General features: G+C 34.9%; 1 protein-coding gene across 2 annotated transcripts; it reads left to right on the top strand.

Moving 5' to 3' along the window:
• Nucleotides 1-6,385: 6,385 nt before the first annotated feature.
• On the top strand, nt 6,386-11,383 carry LOC142349965 (uncharacterized). Of its 2 annotated transcripts, none has more exons than XM_075401835.1 (2): nt 6,386-6,530; nt 10,655-11,383. In XM_075401835.1, the coding sequence occupies exons 1-2, from the start codon at nt 6,468-6,470 to the stop codon at nt 10,892-10,894; spliced, it is 303 nt and encodes a 100-aa protein (XP_075257950.1). In that variant the 5' UTR covers nt 6,386-6,467; the 3' UTR covers nt 10,895-11,383. The 2 variants fall into 2 exon arrangements, with proteins under 2 accessions (XP_075257950.1, XP_075257951.1); XM_075401836.1 differs by lacking the exon at nt 6,386-6,530 and adding an exon at nt 6,533-6,643.
• The last annotated feature ends 894 nt before the right edge of the window (nt 11,384-12,277 follow it).

Genomic DNA, 12,277 nt, shown 5'->3' with positions numbered 1-12,277 from the left:
CTACAAGAGAGATTCTGTCATATCTTTAGATGAAGAGAGATGTCCAAAGCAATCTCATTTGCTTATTTGTCCTCAATTTAAAAGATCTCTAAATTACCAACTTTGAGCCTCAAAGAGGTCGAGACTTCAAAATTGAGCAAGGCTAGAAAACTTTGCATATATAAGGTCGTATGGCTGAGCCTTTCCTTTGCCTAAAATATCTGCATCAAACCGCTGTCCGAAACTTCTAAGTTTCTGAGTCAAAAGAAGGCATTTCTCTGACATCCTTGGTAAAACTTTTTGTTGAGATCCTAATTTCATCTTTGCCCATTTTTCATCTTGTTGGGTAATTGCAAACTCTTGAAATCTGCCAGCTAAACCCGGGTCGCCCGTCATACAATTTTATCCGATTTGATTCTAGGCCATATATAAATCTTATTAATCATACTAGCCAATAGTAAATTGCCTTCCATTATGCAATTATGCTGGTAAATTTATGTTGTACAGTTTCAATAGTTTTGATACCAGCAGCCATTTTTTTCACAACTTTTTTCACTTCTCTTTGAAAACAAAGGTAGTTGTCTATGGTAACGCCTAAGTAATTACACTTCATGGATTTTTTTGTACTATTGCTGTTCCTATTACTACGTTCTCAGAATTGATGAGCCTGTTAAGATTTTTGCCCGAAAACATAGTAAACTCAATTTATTTGGCATTCAATTTTAACCTATTGAAATTTTATCGTTTTCCGGCAAACGGTTTAAACCAATATTGGAGTCTCTGTGACTAAAAAAGGATAAATCATTCGCATGTGGCAAATCAAGCCATTTTCACTCACTTGCTCTGAGAGATCATTTTTATTTATGTTGATGAGAAATTGTCCTAAAACTGTCTCCAAGGATGGCATTGCTATAGATCAATCCAATTTAAAAACGCTAATTTACACATACTTGTGGTTTAAGATCCATAAGAAAACATTTGATGGAATTTAACGCAGAAGTTGAAAAGTTCAGAGATTGTGATTTTCTCAAAGGGGTTGGTGCGATAGTGGGCTGAAATTTTTAGAAAAAATGGCCTGAACAGTATTACCATTATCTATTCCATGTTAGATTGATTCAACGAAAAACAGAAAAACATCTTGTTCTAATACCAAACTTCGAAATCCAAATTTAATCTGCGATAATAATTGCCTACTATCAGTATAACTTGTGATTTTCTTGTGCAAGTATTTTTCCAACAATTTTGAAAAGAAGTAAATATCGAGATAGGGAGATTACATGGTTATTTTACAGGGTCCATGATGTCATATTTTTCATAGATTGATGTTATGAGAAATCTTTTTGAGCATAGTAGGAAAAGCACAATCATTTAGGCATTGGTTTATAATAAAGGGAGTTCTAAAATGTGCGGTTCAAATATTTGCGTATCATCAAAAACAGCCCAAGCGTAGACTTTTCAGGGACTAGTGGGTTGCTGTGATTTTGCACTTGGATGATATCAGAACAATCTTTGACTGATTTTAATCAAAACTTAAATGATGAGTCACCAACATCAAAATATTGTCTCTCTTAATTTTTCTTACTAAATAATGCCTGGAATTCGGAATATGAAATGAAATAACTCTTTCTTATTGTCGCCAACAATCATATCAATGAAGAAGTTTATTACAACCGTAATGATTACAGCTTGCTTATTTGTTCCCCTAACATTATTGATAAAGCTTCAGCAATCTTTAGCAGTAATAAGGGACAGTAAAAACATCCAGGAGCACATTTCTTGTTTTTTTTTATTATAGTGGACAGTTTTTTTTGTAGCTCACATCGTAGTAATCAACTTCCTAACGATGAGTTCAAACACAAATTCTCATACGCTGTTTGGCTGTTACGCAGTAAATTTTCGCATTCTCCGGCAAATTACGTTCCCTTTATCAGTTTTGAAGTTCCTTCCTTTAAAAATTAACTTATTGAGTGGTGTATATTTTTTCACTGCACTTGATAGAAGATAGACAAACAAATCGTTGACAAATGGACATTCAAATACTTTGAACCACGGCTATCTGACAATGATTTTTTTCAAAACAAGATTTTATCATATAATTTTATATCGAGTTCTTTTATGAGATTCTTTTTTTACAACGCTTATTCCCGTGAATATTACAGACTCAAAGTGATCGACTTTGAAAGGACTGTCAGTTAGCTCGTTTTTATCTTCCGCAATGTTTTCACTTAGAATGTTATGAATGTGAGTTTCGTTATCTTATGTAGTTAAACTTAGAGTAGCTATTGTGAAACAATTTTGTAGAACTATTGACTTCTAATTTTTTTTCGCAAACATTAGGCAGTTTATGTTATAAAATGCCAATAAAATAATAAGAATAGAATTGCAAGATGAATTGTTTTTATTAGTGAAAAAAAGCTCAGGGAACTCTCTTTGATACAACTTGAGGGGGTTGTATGTTATATTCAAAAGCACTTTAGTCCTGCAGTTGTTTGAAAAATTGCAAAAAAGATGACGCCACAATGAGTCGTACTTTGATTGATCATAGAACTGTTGGAGCAAGTTTCAATGACACAAATAGCATTACACCACCCGCTTTCTTTCAGAGTTTATTGCACTTCTATCACAAATTAGTAGTTCATGAGTGTTGAGAGCTTGACATAGTAATTTGTTATCATCTGCTGTCAAACAACTTTCTGATGAACGCGCATTATCATTTTTCCCCGTATTGCTTTGAATTTTTACGGGAAAACTGTAAAAGCTTGGAAATTTACTTTTGTTTCAATAGATTAAACTTGAATGCCAAATAAACTGAGTTCTTTACGTTTTTGATTACAGGCTCAACGGTTCCGAGATTGTAATAACAGGAACGGCGGTTTTGATTAAAACTGAAACCAGTATAATTACTTAGGTGGCACTCTCCCCTATTGAGAAAAATACATTCTCCAAAGCTTTGATCTTGTGCATTACAGGTCATTAATTGTTTTCGCATGGATTGCAAACAAAATTTTGTGTTAATGGATTTTTGTCAAATTGGATTGAGCTAAAGCAAGTTGTTCCTAGGGTACAGTTTTAGAGCCTCTTCCTTATACTTATACATAAATGACCTAAAGGAGCAATTGTGTGAAACTGGCAAGCATTTGCAGAATGCGGCAAATTTTTTTGTCACAAAATTTCCTATATTGCTTTGAGACTTTAGTTGTTGGAACAGAAAAAAAAAGTCAAACCATTATCATTATTAAATTTTAGGTATCACATCATAGACTGTCACCTTTGTTTTTGAATACAAGTGAAAAAGTTATGAAAAATATGGCTGTTGATTTCAAAACTATTAAAATTGTTCAATATAGATATTCCACCACAGTAATTTTTATGCTTTTTCATGCACTTGTCAATATTCGTTTATAGTACTCTGCCCTGTCTTTTTCAAATCAGTTCTTTTTTGGTGCTTTTTCTGGATAACTGGGCTCTGAATTGTGTATTTTTGTTTGTTCTATTATCAAGTCGTCAAAAATAAGATAAGGTAAAAGAAATAATCGTTATAAGATAGGTTGAAAGATAGTTTCCACTCAACGTCTTACTTCTAAAACATTAGAAATACGAAAAGAAACTATAAACGACAGTTCAAATTACCAGCTATAAAATTAGCAAGCGGACTAACTAAATAATTTTGGCAGGAAATATTCCTGTTTCATCCTCTTCTTCTTCCTTCTTTCTTGCAAAGTTGGAAAAAAATTGAGAGAAAGCTTTAGCTTAGTTTAAATTTCATTTTTTGTTTAGTTCAGTTTTCAAATTTCGTGTATTTGAAATTGTGACAAACTGACATGATAAGTGTAAATCATTTTAGTTATAAATACTCTAACTTTAATTTGTTGAAACTTTCTAGCCTGATTAAGCTAGTTTTATCGAAAACATTTGTTTTTTGTTTAATTTTTATTGACTTAGTACTTTTAGCAAAACATCTTTCTTTAAGCTTGTATCGTTGAAGTGGAAATCTCTGCCCTTGTACTTGCAAGTCAATTATTGGTGCCTTTTTGAATTCTTTTTTTTCGACGCTGACGTTAGTTTTCATTTTGAAAACCTTCCGATCTGCATCAATATTTTCCATATGAATAATAAAATATCTACACTTGAATCGTCATTGGGTTTACAGTAGATAAGATAAGATAAGATAAGATAAGAATGTGAATTAAACGTTACTGCATCAAGATGAGCAAATATCTCTAAACCTCAAGATTAATCGATTTCATATAGTCTGATAAAACGTCTAATTAGTTGTTCCACATAATCAAACCATTTGCAGTTTGAAACGTGTTCAATTGACAATATTTGCTCTTGGCAGAGGGCGCAACGCATACTTTGGTTGACTTCAGTGAGTAACAGCGATCAGTCTCGCAGCTGTTGTGATGCAAACCATTACTATAATGAACTGCGATGAACTTCCGGGTGCCTAGCTTCACTCTTCGTGAACCTCATCTGTCATTGCCAAAGAGATTGTTCAGTAAATTGAAATTTTGAGTAAATTTGAAGACACCACACCAGTTTTTCCAAAACGCACCAAAAATACGAATCAAATGCGAATTGTACGTGTGCTCGTCGATTTCAAGGCCCTAGGTCCCAGTTAGGTAAGTAATCGATTCGACTAAGCGAGTGGCCGACTGAAAATAAATTTTCTGTAGATCTAGCTTTGTTTTGATTGAGGCGATTGTGGCCAGGGCTTTCTTCTACAGGTTTTCCAGTTGTGGATAGTTTTGTGGGATCTTTTCCGTTTGTGCCCCCCCCCCCCAGCTTAGTGGGCGCATATTATTTGCACCCCCCCAGACGCACGTGCAATATTTTTACATAGTAATTTACTATGTAATGACACGTGCTCTGTAACTGGGGGGCGCATAACGTACTGGGGGCACAAACGGAAAAGATCCGTTTTGTGGATACGTTTTGTGGATAGTTTTGTGGATACGGCCACTACAAGGTAACAAAATTTATTCACTATATCAATTTCCTTGCCTAAACAATGAAAATGATCTTGTTCCGCAAGTCTCACACCACGTCTAAATTTAATTATCTTTATCTTGGCGATATTGACTGCCAGCGCAGTCCGAATATTATTACTATATTCGGATAGATCATTCAGTGCTTTCTGCAGGGTGTTAGGGCTTGTCCCTATAGTCATATGGTCGGCATAGAAATTGACGTCGCAATCGATCTCTTGTAAAAAATACTTCATATCGGCAATAAATAGTGAGAATAACAAAGGTGATAGTCTGTCTGCTTGTGCGGCCACCTTTTTCTGTTCAACGCTATTGGATAAATGAGTACCGTCCAGTATTGACTGGAGGTTGTTTGTCTGGAGACTGGGTTTATAGTAGATGCTGTTATGAATTGCTATCAAACAATTCTATTTAGCAATTATATTAGTCCTCTTGGTCTTTTTATGGGATTTTTCTCATGACGACCTTTCCGTCTGATCGTTATTTTTTTTCGTCTGACAATTTGATTTTTCGTCCTCAAAGACGTGATAAACAGGTCAAGCCCGCAGAGCATTAGGTTAGCTTAGAGCCTCGGGGTTCACTAGCCTGTATGCGATTCACCGAAACTGTTTAAGAGAGACAATTTCGTGGTGTAAAGCGTGGTTCTTAGAGTTTGCCACCCCCTCCATTTACCCCGTACCCACCTCACTTACCACCCCTACTCCAACTCTTTCCACCCGTTATATCGCAAGTTGGTCGGCACCCTCGAACACCCCCTTCCAACCTGTCCCATCCTCCCTCAAAATTAGCTAGCTTCTCTAAGCCGCTGCTAGTTCCAACCAAGCGAAGCCAGCTGTTGGATCCATTCGTTTACGAGCAATAACCTAGCGCGAGTCGGTTATGTTTATCTTAAGTTACCTCGTATTTTTGGTTCAATTCTTGATTTCAATTTATTCATGTAAATCTTTCCTCAATTCTCTTAATATTTGTTTCAAATGTGCTGCCCCTTGATGTCAGACTACCGTCGAAATTTATACATTTATAAAGGAGTTGAATCTCCATCCCCGAGATGAGCGACTACCTTTTTAGGCAACGGGATTTCATTTAGCTGACCATTAAAAATTAAAATGCTGAAACGTGTCAGAGGTTTGCAAAAATACGTTGGGGGAGAGGATAACAACATAAGAGCTCCCAAAGAATATCCGGCGAAGGGTACTATCCCTTGTGTTTTTGAATTGTTATCATACATAATTATTCAATAGTTACAACAATGATGAGTGTACTGTAATTAGAATGTCAATTTTGCACATAGCTTACAAAGCTTAGAATGAAGATTGTATTATGTCACGGTTTAGACGTATTCGTCGAGCCTCAAAGAAAACTAACCAAATTTGTAAATGAAGGTTACTCACTTGTTGTATTTGATTCTTTGTTATCTCTAAAACATATTTGACAGAACCCAATATCATTTCAGATAAATCTGCGCCACAGTAATCTGTTTGGCATCTTCAAACTTGACAAATGGGTGACGAGAAAACTTTCGAAGAGAAGCAAGAGGCTTTTGACAAGCTAGGAACAAGCGGGGTAAGAGTTTTATATTGTTGTTGCTGTTATTCTAGTTCGGTTGACCCAAATTTTGGTTGTAGATAATAAAGATCATAAGTTGCTAGAATTCTTCGAGCAGTATGCTGTCTAAGGTAAGTTCATGTTAGAGACAAATTTAAGATGGAACACTATCGTTGTTTTTCATATTCTCTATTAGAATACGGTTTTGAAAATTTTTCCACAACACAGACCATTCCAGGATTGAACTAAAATTTATTTATTCACTGTTTAGGGATTTGGAAAAATTAATTGGAATTTCAATACTTGGCAATTAATAGGTAACAATTGTTGATGGTGACACTAACTTTTTTTTGCAATAATTGAGTGGAACGACACAGTTTTGATCTCAATTAGAGCAAATGAATCAACATTTTTGCAGGTCACAAACCTGAAGCTTGACAAAAATTTCATCTCGAATTTCTGTCCCAAATTTTTTGTTGACAGAATTTGCGGTTGAAATAGTTTTCGTGAGTGATTAAAATGTTGAATGCAGCAGATAGTTTGACCGCCCGTGTACTTTTTTGGTGAAAATTCAATTCAAAACTTTTTTAAAATCTTCGAAAACAATTATTGATAGAAAGTTGAAGCTAATTCATCAATACTTGCAATGACTACATTGGTACCAATCACTGAGCGCAACTTCCACCTTGGGTTATTCCTCCCACCAAAATGAACACCTTGAAAATGAAAAATGAACGAAAATCGCATCTCTCATCATGAAAGTCGAAAGGGAAGAAAAAGACTTCAAAGACCAGACGTTAAGCGCACCACGAAAAACTCAAAGAAACATGTATGTCCGAATTGCAAAATTATCTCAAATCTCTCCACAAGAAAAAATAATTCGCTGACGAAGTGTACTACACCACCACTGCAATTGGCCAATCGCAGAAGACAATAGCGCATACCGACATCGAGAAGTGCAGTTCGCTCCACGACTTTTTCTCCGATGTCTTTGTTGACATAGTGAGAAAAACTTCTGGCAAAACACTGGGCAAGAAGCGTCTGACACAAAGCTATACGACCTTTTTTCACGGGCGCTGCAGTGAACTTGATAGCAGCAACCTAAGAACTAAAAAGCTTATCATACAAACAGAAAAGAGGAAAGATGATGTCACTGAGGTCTGATCTTTAAAATCGTGAGAAGTTGAACAGTTTCCTCTCTGAATGAAATTTGAAACGGTAGACAATCTTTTAAGAATATAAGCGTTTTTTTCATATTCACAAAGTTATCAAAGTTGTCTGTGGTGAGGTTTTTTTGTTATTTGAGGGGGATCTTGCGGAGGGTTTTTGAACTGTTCTTTTCGAAGTCCTAATAGGAGTGCGCAATTTGTTCCACTTTCCAACGTGGTAAAGATCAGATTTTGTAACCCAGATTCATTTTGTAAAAGCTTTTTTCTTTGGCATTTTAAAGCTTTTTCTTTGGTTATGCTCAACAATATATTCTTTTGGCGGATATTCCTGTCTGTTGGATTAACTTAACGACCTTGCATTCGTTTTTAGTTCAAATTTGCCTGTTGAGATAATTAGGTTGACTGAAAGGAGCTGAAAGTTAATTTGATATAGCGCTTTTTTGGTAGTTTGTTTCTAGCCAAACGATGAAATGCTAACCCTGAGTTACTCTGCATATTAAGATACCGGAAACTAAGAATATTTATAATGACACGAGCTGTTTGGGATGTCAGAATGAAATGCCGATGTATTTATCAAATTCAAAAGTTAATTAATAATTTTGTTTGTTGTTTCAATATACTATAGAGTAAACTTCAATTATAGAACAAAATTTTAAAAAATTAAATTGTTAAAACAAAGCAGGAAATGTCCTTAATTGCAAGGCTATAGCAACTGCCTTCGAAATTTTTGAAAACTTGATCCGGGAAATTGAAAAGAGTACAAGTAGATGTCAAATTGCTGTTTTCATATAGCTCGCTTCTTGCTGCCCCAACTATATTGCCGTAATTAAAATCACTATTTCAATAAAGTCATTTTCATTTGCATCAGAAAATGTACACAAGAACGCTTTGAACCCTCAACTTGCAAAAACTCATTTGCTGAAAACGAGGAAAATCATCACTTGGTTAGTTTTGAAAATAAAACTGTTAAAAAAGAACATTGTTAATTTCCTCTGGTACACATTAGAATAAAAACAAATGGTAGAAGAGGCAATGTAAGGTTAAGAATATAACATTCTGCAAAATTATAAAATCATTAAATTCCGCAACTAAAATGTGACATTACATTAGTAAAAAATGGCCTAAAATGCGATTATAAAAAGTTCTCGTAATTTTATTTGTACATCATGAAGATTAAAAAAAATAAAATCTAATGCTCTCAATGTCATCTTTCATATCAGTTACTTTTGGGTCCTTCAAAAGTTCTTTCCAAAAATATTCTTTCAGTTCTTTTTTAAGGAAGCTTTTGATGTTGTTTTCAGTCTAATATTAGAAGGCAGACTATTGGAATGGCTTGTGCAATAAAAGAATCAGTTAAAAACTTATTGTTCTTTCTTATATCGAACGTTATTTTTTTGACCTGCCATGTTGTTTTATTCTCATGGTAGAGAGGTTCAATTTTATATGCTGGAAGATCGTTGCTGAGTAAGCGAAAAAAATATATTGAGCAATGATATTTCAAGAGAAAAGAGACTGGTAATATTTTGTTGCGAAGTTTGAGATCTGTGGACCGATTGTATATTCTATTAAAAATGGTTTTTATTCCCCAATTCAATTGTTTTTCTAAAGTTGTGAGTAATGACTTTTGCAACCCTATCAAAATTAAAGCGGAATAATGTAGATGACTTATTACTATTTCATTAAGCAATAAGATTTTCGTTTTCTCTGGTAAACTTTTACTTATTGTATTCAAAACCATTATTCCACGAGCCATTCTCTGAAGAATCTTCTCCACTTCTCCATCAAATTTTAGTTTGCTATCAATAATTACGCCAAGATAGTTCACACTATTTGATTCTGCTTTTTTTTCGTTGTTGATATCCAGAACAGTATTTGTTAACCTCTTCCTGGTGCTGAACACAATATATTATCTGTTTTTTGTTTGTTCACCACTAACTGGGAGTTTGCAAAATCGATAATTTTTGAGATGTTATGTTCAAGTTCTGTTTTTGACGATATTTCATTAGTGTCGGATGTAAAAAGAAAAGTGTCGTCTGCATACTGGACGACCGTGCAATCTTTTTCTACAATCGTTACTAAATCGTTGACGTAAATGTTAAATAATAGAGGTTTGTTCAGCAGTTTTAATAGCACTGCGCTCCGATCATCATACCTAACAACATAAACATAAAAGTACCAATAATTGTACAGTTAGAAGTCAAATTACACTGCGGGAACAGAAAATTAGCTGTCTTATGTCGAATTTTGGTTCTAACACTGTTTTCTTGTTACTTGAAAATAGTTTTCAAAAATTTTTACGTCTAGGAACTGTTCGATTTTTTGTCCGGCTTTGGGGTAACCAATATTTCGTCCTGGAAATCAATGGAAAATGAGACGTGATCAAACTATTAAAGAAAACAGAAACAGATAAATGCCTGCAAAACTCGCGTCGTAGAATTGCTGTACCGATATTTTTCAAGTGGTGAAAAGACGTTGCACCATGACAATTAAAATGCTTTCAGTTTTTGCCTTGAATAATTGCTCGGTATAGAAACGTGTTGGCATTAGTTTATTTTTTTTACGTTGAAATATTCTCAGATGGGGCTATGTTATCTAATAATAGTACGCAAATTTAAGCCACGAGAACTCTTACAGAAAATTAAAAAAAATTATCCTAATTTTCTCGATGGCCGGAAAGATATCAATGATAATCGTCCTAATGAAATAGAACGATCGGGGATAGCTGTCTGAAAAGCAACGCCATGCCCTCTCCCACTTTCCATGCGCCTTCACACAGTGAAACTACCCTCCCTAGGCTCGAGGTCAGCCTTCGGCGAATCGTGAGAGCAATTCAGGAGACGTTTGTCGATGATGATTTCATGAGATTACTTGCAACAAAGGGTCGTCTGAGAATACATCTGTCGAGAAAAAAATTCTTTATTAGTGAACAAAAATTAGATAGGCATGCTTAAATATTTTTGTTTTCTATTACAGGGTGATGAAAGTGTAGTGTTTGTCGGCCTCGGACGAAAGGAAGTTCTGGAAGAATCGAATAAGCCTTTCTGGCGAACTCTCAGAATTATCCTTCTGGTCGTGTTCTGGCTCTCATGGCTTGCTCTTCTGGTCGGCGGAGCTGCAATTGTCGTAATGGGTTCCTCGGACTGCAAAGAAAGCGAAAAATCATCACCTGAAGAGGCTGCTAACAATTCAGGAGCAGATTCGACTAACCCTTAGATCGTGCAAGCGAACCCGTTAATGGAATTTAAATGTTGCCAAATTTCAATGACCTGTTTTGGAGCTTGCTTGTTGTTGTTTAGCAGTCGACAAATGTAAATATTTCTGATATAAATTTGAGTGGCAATTTTTGATCAGCTTTGATGTGAGTGGTTAAGTTTCGGTCAAGTTCTTGGAAATTTCATGTTAGTCTCATTAAATGTGCATTGCATTATAACTTATATAATCAAGTCAGTCTGATTTAGGTCAATCAACATTTTGTATAACCGTATATCGATTATGTATTGCCAAGATATTTTTGACCCTATCCAATTATGATGCCGTTTGTCGCTTTCGTTTCCTATTAAATAACTTGTTAGTTGTATTCTGGTGAATGTTTGTTTCTTTGAGCTTTACATTGTAGTCATTAATTGTAGTCCGCGCAGCGGATGAAGCAGGTCAAATGTAACCTTTTGTGAACAATTGTTATCCAAATTAAATATCAGAGCACTCGGTTTTTTTTTCAAGTCGTGTAAACATTTATATCTTCGAGTAATAAAAACTAGATTTGTGCTCATAAGAACTCCAAACGGCTGAATTGATCCAGAGAGGACCGCTAAAAAGTGTGAAATGTATTCTTGACTTATCGCGACTTCAATTCTTGATTAATTGAATAAAAATATGCCGAAGAAGAGAAAATGATGTACAAAATGATGCATTTTTTAAACCTCGGCAAACCAACATTTGAATATTGATCATAAGAGTTCCCTGTGTTACAATTGAGGGGATTAGAAAATGCTTGTTTTGAGAAAAATTTTGAAAGTGAGATAGTTTACTGATTAGATCCAATTGTCGTGTATGAACCTTCTTTTTATTCTGAACGAAATAATGGAAATTTAATATCAAACTGCTTTGGAAAACATAGTGGTAAGCATTTGGGGGATAAATTTAGCAAATTTTTACTTTTTTGTGGTATATCAAAAAATGACCCTCAATATCTTTTGCGCTATGTGTGTTATTTTGGAATCAATTTTGCTCCCTGGCTTTTGGGTTGTTGAGATATTTGAAAACTGAACTCTAGACAATTTGGCGCGAAATAACGAAACCGCGTGTTTAAGTTGAACGTTTTATGTTGTTTCATATCTACTACCCGTAGATAAATTTGGTACACCTTTTTTTGGCACCAAATTTTTTGTGCTCCAAGCAAAATTGGCAAGATTCAACGTCATTATGTCTCCAATGAGAGCTTCTTGCAACATTGTTTTCTGCTCCTGAAAAACTGGTAAATAGATTCTGGTCGTTTTATCCCACGGATCGGAAGTGGTTTTTAATTGCAAAATTTTTCCATAAGTTTTCTTCTGGAACATTCTTTTGATTTTACTTCTTGAATGTCCTTTTCACGCT

Source organism: Convolutriloba macropyga, chromosome 11 (assembly GCF_964194025.1).
Source record: "Convolutriloba macropyga chromosome 11, txConMacr16.3, whole genome shotgun sequence".
Taxonomy (NCBI): domain Eukaryota; kingdom Metazoa; phylum Xenacoelomorpha; order Acoela; family Convolutidae; genus Convolutriloba; species Convolutriloba macropyga.
This window is presented reverse-complemented; position numbering and strand designations above follow the sequence as displayed.